This window comes from Psittacula echo (assembly GCF_963264785.1).
Source record: "Psittacula echo genome assembly, chromosome: 1".
NCBI lineage: Eukaryota > Metazoa > Chordata > Aves > Psittaciformes > Psittacidae > Psittacula > Psittacula echo.
This window is the reverse complement of record NC_137735.1, coordinates 78,559,169-78,575,617: the sequence shown is the minus strand read 5'-3', so window position 1 is coordinate 78,575,617 and position 16,449 is coordinate 78,559,169. Positions and strand designations below refer to the sequence as shown.

Below are 16,449 nucleotides of genomic sequence, written 5' to 3'. Positions count from 1 at the left end.
TACATGTGTATGTATGAGTAAAGAAAACTGAGCCTTGGGGTTTCTACGCACAAAAGGGAGAAGGTTCACCCCATTCTGACTTCCTGTGGCTTTATGACAGCTTGGGGAAGCACTGGGTCAATATGCCTAGGAATCTTTGGGGAGGTTTGTGCATTTAGTTGTTGTTAAGACTGGTGCGAGCTGTGTGTAGTTCACTGCTTGCTTGGCAATAATATAGTATAGAGATGTGCCAAAAAGCACATCCAGGCTGTTACGTACAAATTAAAATGTTGCTTTCCTGCTCCTGCTGGGCTCACCTCTGAGTGTGGGGTCTCCCTCTCCTTCCAGCCCTCCTCTACAGTTGCTTCCTTTTGTCATTGCGTAAAAATCAGCGTGGCAGTTTGCTGTTACCTTTACTTTGTCATTCCTTGGTTGTCCTGTCCCTCTGCTGTCCCCTTAAGCAAATAACAAGATCACTGTGCTTATTGAAATGAAACAAGTCCTCTCATCTGCCTCTCCACTAACAGTCTTCCTCTGGAATTGCTCATTTTCTGTCTGCCTCACTTCTCATTTACTCCTGTCTCTCCCTTCTGCTTCTTTCTCTCCTTTCAAAAGTATTTTAGGCTTCAGTCTTCCCTGGAGCTTTAAGTTTCTTAGTGAAGTCTCTGCCCAGGAGGTTAGTCTTAGCTTCTTTAAGTTCTTGCCTATCTGAGGGGGGATTCAGTGATTCTAGTCCAGTTTAATATAATGATGAAGACACTTGTCTAACACTAAGCAAGGTAGGAGACTGCTTTGAATAGACAAATAGGTGGCCTGAACCATGTATCATTGGAAGAACTGGAAAATCAGCCTATTTTTGTTAGTTTAAATCATAGAGAGCAATGGAAAAAAACCCCCATTTCACTTCTGTTTGCTTCATCAAAAGAACTGCAGGAGAGTAACATGGAAAACAAGAAAATGCCTGGAGGTGATAGAATATGTGACAGGAATTTCAGAGCACTAATGTAAATACACTGTCTTTTGTGGTGTCCAGTAGTTGTGCTGGGGAACTCGCTGCATGTTCCCAACCTGCAGATTTCCGGGTTAACCAAAAATGAGGACTGTGAGATGTGTGAGCTTCTAGGAAGGGTACATGGAATGTTTTATCTCTAGGGTGAGCTGGTGGTGTGGAAGTGTTTTGTACAAGTCTGATAAGCAGAACTGGTCACATCACTGTAATGAGCTTTTTGTGCTTTGCACCAGCTATAGAAGAGGCCAGTCTTTGTCTGGGCACTGAGGGAAGGAGAAGGGGGAGGCATGGTGGGGAATTGTTCCCATCACCAACTACTGTTCCAGTTTGCTTCAGTGTCAGCATTTTAATGGCTGTTTTTAAGCCATTTTTAAGCTGATTTAAGATATGCCCAAGTTTAAGGCAAATAATTAAGTGAAAGTCATTCCCTGTCATAAAACAGTTCAGTGATTATCATCTTTTGTGTCAAGATCACTTCTCAGTCTGAGCTTTTCTTTCATATGAATCTGTTGAAGGTCAGATTCTGTTGAAAACCATGCCACCACCAGCAACGAAGTAGTGCAGGAGCTTGCTGGAGTTGCTGCTCTACCAGTGGTACTGGTAACTTGGTTATTGCTGTTCTTAACATGTTGATTCCTGATGGATGGGAGGAAGCCAAAGTGTACATGCAGTTGTCCAGGTGCCAATGTACATCAGTTCCTCCGCACCATTTAAAATTGGTCCAAAATACTGTGTCACAGGCAGTTGACTCAGATGGAGGTATTTGTAAATTCCCTAGAAACAGATTTCAAGAGGTGGCTAATGGTTTCTAAACTGAACTTATTTCAGAGGGAAAGAAAGAGCAAGATTATATTGATTATATACAGTGATCTCTTCTTTCTATACAAACTCATGGTTGTACAGAAGTCCCTGGGGTTATCTGGCTTCCAGGTGTGTTTCTGCTGTGATGGATGTCACCCAAAGGACAACAAAATGTGGGATCCCTCCTCCTCCTGTTGGTGAGCTACTGATACAGTGCTGCTAGAAACCCCAGCTGCTCACATAAAGCTCATTTTGGCAGTGCACTCTGGGGTTAGAGGTTGTGAAAAGATGTCCTAGATGTTGTGTGGGGTGAAGATACTGTGTTTTTACACAACTTCATGTTTGTCCGCATTTATTTCAGAAGTTATTCTTGTATGACTATGAAAACTTCAGGTAACTTCTAAACCAGGAGCTCAGTAATGTAGGATCACTTGGATAGAAGCTAGGCACTTACGCTTTAGCTAGCAATGAGATTTCCAAGCTTGGATTTCTTTTCTAAATTGATTTCCTGAAGGCTACTTGGTATTAGTACTGCAGACAATAAACTACTTTTCAGAGGTGTTACACCAGCCTCTGTCCACACAGTTTGAAATCAGGCTCAAGTCCAGAACATGAGGAAGAAAGGACATCAACTGCTGTTAAGTGAATGCCTCTGCCATCATGCCTGTGTAAGAGAGAAATACAAGTATTTCTTGCATTAAGAAATACAACTAATATTTAGAAATGAAAGATCTACTTCCAGTGCAGCCTTTGGAGATGTTACTGTTTTCCATGGAGTCCATTTCCTTCGCCTCACCACCCTCCAGCCTTTCTGCGTGATGCCATGTCTTGGGCTGAGGCTAGGTTTTTTAGTGCAGTATCTGTTGTCAGTCTTAAGTCTTGAGTCTCTTCAGTTACTTTCTTCAGTCTGCTTTTTCTTCTAGTACCTGAGGGGGAATAAAGGCAGCCAAGACTCCGTAATTAAGCTTATTGAAGAATGCATTGTTGAAGTCTCAAGGAGCTGGCTTGCTGCCTACACAATGTGCTGGAATTGCAACATGGAGATCTGTAAATTATATTGCTACATCACTTTAATTATAGCCTTGTGCTCTCTTTAATCTCTCAGCTGCTTTCTCTGTGTGCTGCAGGACAGTGCTGATGATCAGCACTTCTTTTGTCTAGCTCTACAACCCTGGTTAAGGGCTGCTTTGCTGACTCACTTAGGGGTTTTTTTGGTGACCCTGGGCAATGCTTTATCTGTAACTAATCAGTGAATTCTGACCAGTAGTTGCAGTCTGTCTGCTAACGAGTGAAGTGTAATCATGGAGTTGTGGAGTGGTCCTAAAACTACTTGAGAAAGTCCTGGCATATGTAGTACTTGGATAAAGTTCTTCCCTGTGAGGCACTGGCACAGGTTGCCCACAGAAGCTGTGGCTGCGCCATCCCTGGCAGTGTTCAAGGCCAGGTTGGACGGGGCTTGGAGCAACCTGCTCTAGTGGAAGGTGTCCCTGCCTGTGACAGGGAGCTGGAACTGTATGAGTTTTAAGGTCCCTTCCAACCCAAACCAGTCTGGGATTATATGATTTAAGGTACTGCAATATACTTGGTAGGAATGGCCTATGGCTTTTTTACTAGGAGTGGGAAAAATATGTGTATTAGGGTTGAGCACAAAGAGGTCAAAACATGGTGTAGTTAACCCTTAGCTTGAGTGTCTGATCCTGTTTCACTTGGCAAACTAGGGCTTTGTGGTTGTTTTTACTACTTGGTCTTTCTTAGTGGCATTAGTGGCTATAATTATTACTTTAACCTTTTGTTTAGATTCATCTCCGTGGAATAAATGAAGAAAGTGACTATGAAAGCACAGCATCTACCTTCTGTTTCCATCAATGAGGAGAAGTTCATAACCAGGTAAACTATTAAAAAAACCCTAAACCATTTAATTATTTGGCTACTTTCTTTCAAGTCGCTCTGTATTTCTTCATTAACAGGGAATCCTGTAGAGAGCTGAGCCTGTAGCGGTAGCAATTTCTAGAACTTGCATTCTGTCAAGTGACTCCAGAACAAAGTTGCCCTTTATAAGGATTTTAAAGAACCGAGCATTGAACGCCTTGTTCTGTAGATTTTGTTTATGTAGAACAGCACGTTTAGAGGATATTGAAATAAAATTCTAAATTAACGAGGATGACCTTCCTGTCTTTGGAATCTGTTAGAACTGAATAAGAGTTCCAGAGTTTCACTTGAGCTCTACTTGTTTGAGGCACAGGGTTTAGTCTGTGGCTACAGGTGGGGGATTTCTTTGCAAAAGATCTGCCAGGCTCCCAGCTCTATTCTGTGTGAAGTGGTTCTTTAACCTCCTTGTATAAAGCTTGGAATTGCATTCAAGCAGTTTTTCATGGGATGCTTTCCCTTGGTTAAATCTGTCTGGCAGGAATTTTTCCTAATGCTGCCACGAGCCCAGAGCTGCCTGCCATATAGCTCCATCCGCTTTGTAGGGAAATAGCTTTTCCCTTGTTGACCAGAGCATAGGAGCTGAAAGAGGGGGCTCTTCTCTCACTTCATTTCCACCTCTCCTAATATTCCTGTGTGAAGAAGCTAAGTACACACACACCCAGGGATGGGGCCTGTAATAGATATTCTCACAGTGCAATAGGTATTTGCATCTGAATCCTGACACTTCTATATGTGGCATGAGTAGTGCTGTGAATTTCTCCCTTTCTAAGGGTGTCAGAGCTTTGCTCAAAGCATGCAGACAGTAAATGCATCATCCTCCTTCTCTTAAAGCATTGTTGGGACATAGTGATTTTGTGTTAAAGGTAATTAATCTGTGTGAACTTCTATATGCTTGGCATATAAAATCATTTGGAAATGTACCAGACGAACCAATGTGTTTGAGTTGTTATTGCCTATTCAAGTAATGATACATGAATCATGGTCGAGACCCTTCTGTTAGCCATGGTTTGAAGTATGGCTGAAGCTGCTTTGCCTTGGAAAAAAACAAACAAAAAAAACCCAAACCAAAACCACCAAATAACAAGTGTTTCAAGAATCATTGACATGTTCTGTATACAGCTCCAATGCAGTTTCCAAGCTACCATCCCTCATCTATACCTTCGGTTGGCTGTTACATTAAGCCTCTTCCAGTTGAATTGTGTGAATCTTGCTGATGTAGCAAGCTTGCTGTTTGGGAATTGCACAAGGGCTGACTCAAAAGGCTGGCCAGGGCATTTGGCTGGCTGAACTATTGCCTTTATGAATAACTGCCATAAATATCCATGGATAAGTGTCTAGGAATTGAGGGAGAAAGCACAGGTGAACTGTCCTGTGTTGGCATTTCAAGTGAAAACAGTCTGGGCTGTATTGTGGTTTTACCACCAGGGCTCTTGACTAAGCCCTTTGTATCCTGCCTTCATTACTGATCAAGTGATGATTCTGCAGTAAGTGTTGCATTTTTAGGTTTGTCTCTAGGTAGTTCTACCAGTTACTTAGCTCAGGCTTCCAGAAATGGCTGCATTTGGCTGCTGTCCCAGAGCTGTGCTATAAGAAACAGTCTTGCAAAACAGAGCCCTTGGTTTTCTGGCAGCTTAACTCTTCAGAGATGACCACATGCCCCCTGGTTAGGGCAGTCTCTGGGCCTTTGTAATTAAACACGTGTTACAGAAAGGATCCTGGAACAAATAGGCTGGTGCATGTGTTACTCCTTTTCGGGTTTAAAAGAAGGAAAAATCTTTTCTTTCCTCCTGTCCCCACTACGCAAGGTCAAACAAGTCAGTGAACGGCTGTTAAATCTCTCCCTCAGGGCTTTTGTAATGGCTTGTGTGGTTCATCACTCTTGGGTGCACTAATGCAGGACTGAAAACTGAAAAAATTATCTGACCAAAATCCTGTGGAATTTAATGGGAAGTTATTCTAGACAAGACAATAAACTAAGGAGAAGTCTTGAGAGAAACAGAAATCTGCTTCAGAGATAACTCTTACCACATCATTAAGTGCTTTTAGCCTGTGATTTTTATTTGCTTTAGGAGCCAGCATGGCTTACAAGTAATAAATGGGCCTCAGAGTATGATCTTGGTCTCCAGGAAACTGATCACCCCAACTTTCTACTTGGAAAAATCCTGCAAAATGACAACTTGGTAATCAATAAAATGATTGCCAAACATACTAGGCTGCAAAGTATAAGGTGACCTATGTTTCAAGCACTGTGCAAGCAGGATCAGCAGGTCTGTCACAACATCTGTCAAACAAAACTCGTATCTCCTACTTGCATGTTAATCTCACATAGCATCTGGATTTTGCCTGTGTATGAGGCAGAGACATGCTTAATCTTGTTCACCTCTAGCCAGTATGATCCCAATTTTGCTTCTATCTGATTCATAGCTATGTCTATTAGAACTTTCTCTTTTGGTGGGATGACCTGAATACAACCCTTATAGTTCATGAGACAACCTGTAATGATCTATGGACAAACTGATTCCATTCATAGGGCAAGGATCGCTCTTAGCTTTGTCATCTCTAATAAGGGTGCTGCTGTCACCATGGATCACTTCCTCATGTTCTGTTTGTGTTATGGCAGTTATAGGGAAACAACTGTGAAAAATTCCTACACATCCCACGTTATTCCTTTGTTTGTGGTGATCTCTGACTGTTGAAATAGTAAAATGCTTTTTCCTACTGAGCATCATCCTTGGGTGTGATTTGATTTTCAGTGATCATAGAATCATAGAATAGTTTGGGTTGGAAAGGACCTTAAGATCATCTAGTTCCAGCCCCCCTGCCATGGGCAGGGACACCCCACACTAAACCATGTCACCCAAGGCCTCATCCAACCTGGCCTTGAACACTGCCAAGGATGGAGCATTCACAACCTCCCTGGGCAACCCATTCCAGTGCCTCACCACCCTCTCAGTAAAGAATTTCTTCCTTATATCCAATCTAAACTTCCCCTGTTTAAGTTTGAACCCATTACCCCTTGGTGATAGAAGTCAATTCTTGGGGTTTGGTTTGGTTTTGAGTGGTTTGTTTGTTTGTTTTTTTTTTAACTGAAAGTTGGTATAGGAACAGTAACAGCCCTTCTGATGGTACATGGATCTTGAATAGTTTCAGTAGGTCTCAGTGCAACTTGCTGTAAGAAGAGCTTGCAAGTGCTGTCTGTTCTGCCTACGATTCAGCCCTTGTATCTCATGGTAGACAAAAGCATAGAAAGAAGAGTCACTATTTGCAAACACACTCGATGTTTTCACTGCCCACTGCAAGGCAGTATGTTAAACTAGCTTTGTTGTTAGTCATATCAGTCGGTGCTTGAAGATTGTCCATGAGAAAGAATTTGGATGCTTCTATGCAATTGTTTCCCAAGCTTACTTATCTCTGCTCGTGGAAGTTGCTTTCTTGAATTACAGTCTAAATAATCTTTGCTGTTTAATTGGTGTAACAGTGTTTCATTCTTGATGGTCCTGAAATATGTATCCTGGGCTGCATCAAAAGGAGTGTGACCAGCAGGTCGAAGGAGGTGATCCTGCCCCTCTACTCTGCTCTCGTGAGACCTCACTTGGAGTACAGTGTACAGTTCTGGTGTCCTCAACATAAAAAGGACATGGAACTGTTGGAACAAGTCCAGAGGAGGGCCACGAGGATGATCAGGGGAGTGGAGCACCTCCTGTATGAAGACAGGCTGAGAAAGTTGGGGCTGTTCAGCCTGGAGAAGAGAACAGGTTGCATGGAGACCTCGGAGCAGCCTTCCAGTATCTGATGGGGGCCTATGAGGATGCTGGGGATGGATTATTCATTAGGGACTGTAGTGACAGGACAAGGGGTAATGGGTTAAAACTTCAACACGGGAAGTTTAGATTGGATATGAGGAAGAAATTCTTTACTGTGAGGGTGGTGAGGCACTGGAATGGGTTGTTCAGGGAAGCTGTGAATGCTCCATCCCTGGCGGTGTTCAAGGCCAGGTTGGACAGAGCCTTGGGTGACATGGTTTAGTGTGAGGTGCCCCTGCCCATGGCAGGGGAGTTGGAACTAGATGATCTTAAGGTCCTTTCCAACCCTATCTATTCTAAGATTCTATATATCACTTAATTCTGCCTTGGTCCTCCCTTGCCCAAGTCGCAATTTGCTTTTTGCCCTTGTGGTTGATGCTACTTATCACTTCCACGCTCTTTGGATGCTGTCAACTTGGTGTTTATCCTTCGCCAAAAGTAGTGTGAAGGCAGAGCACTTTGACCAAATTGGGCCTTGAGCTGTAATTCAAGCAGCCTTGCCATGAAGAGGATATTCTCCTTGTGCGTTGGTTCCATCTCAGCATGGCACAGCTGACTTGGGACCAGCAGCTGCTTAGTGGTAGCCAGAAGGTGCTTTTCCCCAGCGTCAGTGCCAAAGCAATCACTCCCAGCCTGTATTTGTGCAACATCACATTTATTGCCCCTTGCCTTGTTCACAAGGGCTATATGTGAGTTTGTCAATGGTGGAGACAGGCATAATTATCTCTGGTGGTTCTTAAATACTGAATTTTAAACACTGCTAGCACCAGTGTGCCTCATGTTGCCTTCCTGACTCAGTGCAGCACTTTCAAAGCAGGATGTTATACTGCTTTTTGTAATTGCATCCTTAATCTCCGTTTGAAATAAAAGATGATGGGCAGGATTATAACCCTTGCTTGTTGGCAGAGGTTCTCTTCAACGCCATACTTTCTCCTCTGAGCAAAGACTTGTGCCAAGCTATTATGTCTCAAGCAGAAGGAAACTGAAATGCTTTGTCTAGGCATACTAGAGGTATTTTGAAATAAGAAATGTATCTGAAAAAGATATAAAAACCCACTGAGAACCCTCATGCAGGGAAAACAACTGGTAACCTGACTACAGTCATCTGCAATGCTGGTGCATGGGAGTGTTGTTCCTGTTTGCTTCCCTCCATGACTGTAGCAGAAGTCCAAAGTACAAGTTATTCTGGGGCACGGTTGTTAACGTCACAGCAGACCACAAGTCATTTATTTCCTCTGTGTATCAGGCCTGTAAAAAGGCAGCTTAAAAGTAACCCAGTGTCCTGACACAAATTTACTCCTGGAAGATGAAGTATTAATCATTAACAAAGAGGCAGTGGGTAAGAGATACAGGGTTTCACAGTGATATGGATGTTAAAAACATGATTCTTTTCATTGTGATATTTTATTTTAGAGAGCAACTCAGTTCGCTTCTGAAGACTTATAACTCTTACTATTCTGATCAAGAAAATCTGCAACTGTCACGTACCCAGGTAAGTGTGAAAGTAATACAGAAATCACAATGTAATAGCAGGAAAAACTCTAATGGGCACTGATGTTGTAGGGAGTTGTACTGCAGATGTTTGTGGGGTGCACTTCCCCCAGTCTTCTGCTTTAACCCCTGGTGTGTAACGGTAGGATGACTGTTACTCCATCAAGGACAGACTAATGTTCTCTCCTGGAGTGTGAACCTTTAGTGCAGGGAAATGCTGGGAAGCTGAGCCCCAGAAGTGCATCCTCTGTGGAGCTGAAGGAGGGATTGAAGCATGAATAATTTCTCATACCACAGAGTCTCTGCTTTAGTGATCTGGACTTGCTTCTCCTTCACAAGCTGCGTTCCTGTTGGTTTAGTTATTTCACCATTTTCCTGTTAACTTTGAGGGGAAATAAATGATTGTCACTTGATTATTATTATTATTACTCGTGTTCTCTTTTTTTCTTTTCTCCAGCGGGAAGGAAGCAAACCATTTATTGAAGGAATCTTGTCAATATTTTGGGGTATCCGACATCCCATCCGATTAAAAATTCAGGATGAGAGGCAGATACCCTCATTTGTAACCCTAAAGTCTTTGGAGAACGTGGGTTTGTTCCCTAGTAAAAGGTAATGAATTAATCTCCATAAGAAGGAGGCACAGTAGTATTTAAAGACAGCTTATGTTCAATGGATGTGTCTAGCTGCGTATCCCAGGTTCCCCAAAGGTTGTGGTGGTCCTTCAACAACTTCTGCTGGGCAGAAAGGTGCATCTTTTTTGCATCTTTGCCTGGCTTTCAGCTGAAGAGCAGCTGAGAAGGTGGAGGAGGTTACCTTTCCAGGTACCTCAGGTGGGAAAGAGTTGCCTCTTAGGGCAAAGCTCTAGCCAGGGAATGAATACTGGCTTTGTCTGTGCGAAATCTGATGTTAAACCTCCTCAGAAACACACACCACCAGCTGCTCCTTCAGGCTGCTACCTCTGGCACTGCCCATCAAGTCCATTGTGCTGGTGGGACTCCTGCTACATTTGCTGTAGCTTTAAAAACTGATGCAGGTTCTCAGAGTATTTCTTCTTTCTGTTTTGAACACTATTTCCCAAGTGTTGATTGGTGAACTTTGAATTGTCTGATGAGCTGAAGCTGAGTAATGTGTAATATGGAGGCTGGGCCAATGTTTACCCTGAGTAACTCCCTGATAAATTCTGTATTTTGGAGCTCATTTTCTTAATTATCCTTTGATTTAGGTTCCATGTGGTACATGTTAGAACTGTGGATTTAATGCTGCCTTCTTTGCAGCTGTGGAGTTCCACTAAAGTCAGGGACAGTCTTGTTACCTGTCTCTTGCTATGGAAGTTGAGGGGTGTAACCTGGCAGAAGTAACCACTGAGGAACTCGAGTCTGAGGCAATTCTGATTCTCTTGGTTCCCCTTTACCAGGTCTACTGGGGCAGGGCGCATCTGGCCTGTAGGATGGGGTCAGTCTGGCAGTTAGAGTTATGCTTTGCGTTTTATGTCTTAAAAATACTTCTGACTGGTGGAGATTTGAATCTGAAAGCAAATATTAATTCATGATCAGAACAACATGAAGCTGCCCTGACATGTTTGAAGGTATGCGGAGCAGCTTGGCTGTTTGATCTTAAATGAACTCGTGAAATGCAGGGAACACAACTCAAGTTGTTTCTTGGTATGTTCATTGGAGTTAGTTGTGTTTTGAATATATATACATATATAGGAAATGGATTTTTAATATTTTCCTACAAATTGGTTAACAAACAGTAATCTATACTACATAGATTTTACATAGTAAAACATACTATAAATGCATGTTTTGTATTTCAGGGGAATGACACGCTGGGGAGAATTTGATGACCTCCATCACATTAGCGGGGAGACGCTGAAATCTGCTGAAGAAAAGGCAAACCTGGAGGAAAGTTAGTGTTGGTGCTCTTATGTTCACTAAAAATTCTTTGTTCTGTGGCTGCAAATATAATCTGACACATTAGGCCTCCCCTGCCAGGTTATCTCTTTCTCTGAACATCTATTCCATGCTGGTGAAACACTGATGTGTGGCTGGTTAGTGAAAAGGTTGCTGTGCGAGTATCTTTTCAAATGGCCACTTCTAGTGGGATGTACTAATAGTAAAGATGATGATGGTAATAATGATAATAATTAAAACCTTCCATCCAGAGGCTCCTTGCTGTGGGGTTCTGGCAGTGGGGATAAAGCAACTCATCAGGTTTTCCTGTCCAGGTTATTCCTGTTACGAAAGCCGCACACTGACACCCAGGAGCCAGCAGGACCAGGACTGTGCCACCCTGGCCCGGGCTGGCAGCACCATGGTGGCTCTGCGGAGTAGGACCTGGCTCCCTGCGATTGCCAGGACAGAAGCAGAAACTCACAGGTTTTCGATTAATGGCCACTTCTATAATCATGAGGTACAAATGCTTGCTGCCATCACCTGAGGTTGGGTACTGGGACAGCTCAGAATTCCCAGCAAGTGGCTGGAGGCCCCTGAACTGATGGGCACCTCTCCAATGGCCCTGTGTATGGCCAGGATGGTGTTGGTGGGCCCTGAGCTCAACCCTGCATGATGGGGTCCACAGTAGTCCTGGTACCAAGGGTGCTCTCCTGAGGACACTGCATGACCTGTGCTTTGTCACAGGATCACAGAGTGGTTGGAAGGGTCCTTAAAGCTCATCCAGTTCCAGCCCCCTGGCATGGGCAGGGACACCTTCCAGTAGACCAGGTTGCTCCAAGCCCCATCCAACCTGGCCTTGAACACTGCCAGGGATGGGGCAGCCACAGCTTCTCTGGGCAACCTGTGCCAGGGCCTCACCACCCTCACAGTGAAGAACTTCTTCCTAAGAGCTCATCTCAATCCTCTCCTCTGTCAGGTTAAAGCCATTCCCGCTTGTCCTGTCCCTACAGGCCCTTGTCCAGAGCCCCTCTCCAGGTTTCTTGTAGCCCCTTTATGCACTGGGAGCTGCTCTAAGTCTCCCCAGAGCCTTCTATTCTCCAGGCTGAACAAGCCCAGCTCACTCAGCAACACCTGACAGCCTGCTTTGTCCCGGAGCCGTGCTGGTTTACATCCTTTGTGGTCCTTGCTGCTGTGTTTGGAGGCCCTCATGCTCATGCCCTTTTGCTGCTGGTTTTGTTCCCAGACATCGGTTTTTACTCCAGCTTTTGGGTCAGAAACCAAAATAAGAATCAACAGCCAGATGAGAACAAGACAAGTAATAGAACAACTGCTTCAGAAGTTTAAGGTAAGAGCCACTTCTCTCTGAACTGAGCCCCAGGAGAGGAAAATGCAGCTGCACTTGGAGCCTTTCCTAGCACAGATGGGTTTGTGCAATGCCCATGGCCATGCTTCCCTCTAGTGACAGGCCCTGCCAATTGTGTTGTGCTCATAACAGCTGGGAGTTCTGTTCTAACCCGAGGGCCTGGGAGATGGGTCCTGTTAGACCTGGGCACATGGAAAGCTCCAGACAGAGTTAAAAGTAGTGCTCAAGATCAGTGCCAGGCTGTCTGAAACTACCTGGTTTTATTATAACTTGCCTGAACACTTTGCTGTGATAGAATGACTTCATACATTTAGTAAGACTTTGTAGTGTGATACTGAAAGGAGAAATTGACTTCTCTGAATAATAACACAAGGAATGGAATTACAGAGCAGGTTGTGAAGTTGAAGAGAGTAAGTTGAAAAGTAATTGTTCAAAAGGGCTGCATTTTGCTGAATCTGGTTGTAGGGGCAAATGGATCCCAGGGTTTTGATTTAAAAACCTGAGTTGAGAAGCACAGAGTGTCTGCTGACAGTGAAATGCTAGGTCAGTCTGAACACTGCCAGGGACAGGGCAGCCACAGCTTCTCTGGGCAACCTGTGCCAGGCCCTCACCACCCTCACAGGAAGAACTTCTGCCTAAGATCTCACTCACCTCTTTCTGTTTAACAGATAGAAAACAGCCCCCGTGAATTTGCACTTTATATTATCCACGCATCCGGAGGTAAGATGGACACTGCTGTGTGATCCCTTCAACTCTGGTGACCCTACGTGTGTGTGTGTGTGTGGCTGGACACAGAGTAACAGGGTTCATCCCGGGCATCTGTCCTTGTTTGGACCGTGTGGAAGCTGTGTGGCATCATGGCTCTTCTGGAGACCCCTTAGGGATGTGTGGCCCTCTGGTGGAAGAGAGAACCTGAGTAACCGTGGGCTGGTATAGTTGGTTATGGAAGGCTAAACAGGCCTTTGGTGTTCCCATATTCCAAGCCTGTGTTAAAAAGCTTTTCTGCCCTAGCCATTGTTCTGCACAATGACAACCATGGCATGTGGGATACTTTAGTGGGTAGTTTTGGTTGCCTAGTTAAAATGACCTTTTTTTGGTGGAAAGTGTTTACTTCTGCAACACACTCTTGCTTTAGGAAATTTGATCCTTATTAAAAGGAATACCTGAAAGAATGGGAGAGAGAACTGATGGGCATGTACCTTAAATGTCAGAATATGAAGCTGAAATTATGTTTGAAATCTATGAAGTAAGTTTTGTTTTAGGGAGTCGGGGTCAAGCTGATGGGCCTGGATCATGCTTACGTGGCTACCTAAATCACAGGTCCTTTCTGTTGTATCTACCTATTTCTTTGACCATGCATAGATAAATGAGGTGCCACATCCTCCTGCTAATATGTGTTGGAGCTTTGTTTGTTATCTAATAATTGCACATCAGTTGAATTCAGGGTCTTTGTCTAGAAAAAAGTCTACTGGTTGTGTGAGGTACCCCGAGGCGCTGTTGTGTGTTCTATGCATCACCATGTTTCTTTTAAATCCCAGAGAAAAAGCAACTGAGGAGTGGGGATTTCCCCTTACTGCACAGACTGCTGCAGGGTCCCTCGGAGAAGATTGCCAAGTTCTTCCTCATGGACAGAGATGTAGAAGAGATCAGCAGTGATGTATGTATCCCACCACTTCTGGTAGTTCCCAGCATTTTTCCCAGTTAGTGTGGTTGCTGACGTGCATTTCTTGTCTTCTTGCTAGGTTGCTCAATATATTCAGTTTCATCTTCCCTTTTTGGAATCGATTCTGCATAGAATAAATGAAGAAGAACAACAGGAGATTCAACAGACAATTTCAAGGCAAATAGAAGGAAAAGGAGTGGGGTCACTTGGAAGCTGGGAGGAATATTCGCAGTTAGGGATTGGCTCGAGAAGGGAATGGGTTTCTGTAGCAGAGTCACAGTGCTGCAATTACTTAAGTGAGGATTGGTGGGATTTATCCTCTTTTACTTGTTCTTCATAACCAGATGAGCTGCTGCTGTTAAAGACTGCAGAATACATACTGACCACAGATGTATGGGGGGATTGTTCCAGGAGATTCTGACTTTCAGTGTCACTTTTATTTTTACTTGGTTTGTTTTCTGAGTCTCACACTGGTTCCTCAGTTTTTACTTGCTGCTGTGTATTTCCTTGGACTTCGGCAGCATGGCATCTAAGGGAGCTTAGTGCTAATTTCTTAATGTCCCTTTAAAACCTGACTTGTGATAAATGTTGCAAGTTCTTGTGGTGGTAGCTCAACATGCACAACCAGTACACATTAGAAACACAGTGGTGTTTCTGAACAGGTATGTGGGTCTTGAGGACAAAAGCCATGGGAGCCTGCACCAGCTGTGGATCTGTTAGGAACTGACTGTGTGATAGTCTCTTTGAATCAAAATGGCCAGGAAATATATAGAAAAAAAAAAAGAGAATGGCAGTTGCTATGGGAAAAGCTTTCATGACAGCATTTTTCAGCCGTTCAACTTGCCTTGTTAGAGTTTGTGTTGAAGTTTTGCAAGATTCTGTGTTGCTGAAATGCCTTTTCTCTCTCTCTGTCCATCTCAGGTACCTGAGAGAAAAAAGATTGATATGTCAGCACCTTCACAGTCGAACTGCTCAAAGAACAGAGACCACAGTTTGAGGTGAAGGGCCTGTTGTGAACGCCCCACACTCCTCTGCCTGAGGAAGGTCAGCACACTGGAGTGAGCAGGATGGGACCTCAGAGCCCTGACAGCACAGGGGGGTTCCACGTGCTGAAGCTTCTCTTCATAATTATGCACCTGAACCTGAACCTGCTCCCCTACAACTGTGGATATGAGTTGGGAACCACCCCAGAAGATGCAGTAGATCCCCCAAAAGACTTAATATAGCTTAAGATAGGGGGAAAATTGCTATGAAAAGCACAAGGCTTTAAAAACCTACTAATTTATAGACCATTATGAGAAGTCTGGCATGTGTGAAAAATACTGCTATAGCCAGTGTGTTAATTGTACAGAAAATAGGAGAATTATATGTATGGGTTTCCTTCTATTAGAGAAATGTTGAATTACATTAGAAGAAAGCTTTTCAGTAGAAGTAAGTGGCAAATGATATTTATGTATCTAAGGTTGCAGTTAAGCTTTTCACTTAAAGTAAAAAACCCCAAATATATGTGCAAGAGACTGAAATCCCCCCGGCTTCAGAACAGCAGGTGTTCAACTTGGTTAAGCTTCGAGCTGTGGTTAGAAAAATACAAGTGGGAACCTTCCCACCTAACAGCTTCTCAGTTCCTCAACAAAAGGATGAACTTATGTCTGCAATATCCCTTGAACTGCCATGTAAGAGCTCAAACTAAACACTTGAATCTGCTTATGGGGTACTGGGAGGCACCTCAGGGTTTTTTGTTGCTGAAACAAAAGATTCCAAGTTAATTCCTTAGATTTTTTTATCTAAAGATGGAAATAAGTGTTCTGTAAGGGGTAGACTTCGTGGCCTCAGTGCAGTGTCGGTGCAGCCTACCCTTGTGCAGTGTGCTGGGTCTTCTCCAAATGGGTCCTGCTTAATACTGAAGCTCAAACTGTAGCGATGTAAATAAAATCCAACTTGTGCCCGAGGAGTTACCCTCCCATGTTAGTTTGTCTCTTTTTACATGGTATCTGTGCTTTGCATCAGCTACCTGATGCAGGCAGTGAGATAAACACTATTAGAAGAAAAGAATCACCGTGCGGGAAATGGTGCCTAGAAATCTGATAGAATAAATCAAATATAGAAAACCTGTCATTGTCTGAGATGGTGGTGATTTAAAAATGACAATAATTGAAAGTCATAATTGAAGATATTGTGGTTTGGACTAAGGGTTTTTTTGAATGTGCAGTCTATTATAGTCTTGCCCAGAAAATAATTATGGGCAAGGTAGCACAGAGGGGAGAAATAAAGGTAATTCAGCGGTTAAGATGCATATTTTTAAGTAATAGTTGCCTTACAGGTGCAAACCTAAGTTCCTTGAAGCACCAGAAGTGTGTGTGCAGACATCATGGACACGTCCCCAGGGCCCACTCAAGTGCCTGTTACCCAAGCTGTTGGAGGCATGAAACTTGCCCTAAACCATCACAGGTCGTGGAATGTCAGATCTCTGTGCAGGCTGAAGAGGACCATGGCCAAGTTCTCTGCCAAACCCAAGC

The 16,449-nt window shown here is 43.7% G+C and overlaps 1 protein-coding gene across 1 annotated transcript; it reads left to right on the top strand.

Moving 5' to 3' along the window:
• Window positions 1–3,605: 3,605 nt before the first annotated feature.
• RASSF6 (Ras association domain family member 6) lies at window positions 3,606–14,930 on the top strand (the record flags this gene model as incomplete). Its single annotated transcript, XM_080638977.1, has 10 exons — window positions 3,606–3,676; window positions 8,935–9,013; window positions 9,470–9,621; window positions 10,829–10,920; window positions 11,240–11,424; window positions 12,151–12,252; window positions 12,939–12,990; window positions 13,809–13,927; window positions 14,013–14,110; window positions 14,855–14,930. The coding sequence occupies 10 exons, from the start codon at window positions 3,606–3,608 to the stop codon at window positions 14,928–14,930; spliced, it is 1,026 nt and encodes a 341-aa protein (XP_080495103.1).
• Between the last annotated feature and the right edge of the window lie 1,519 nt (window positions 14,931–16,449).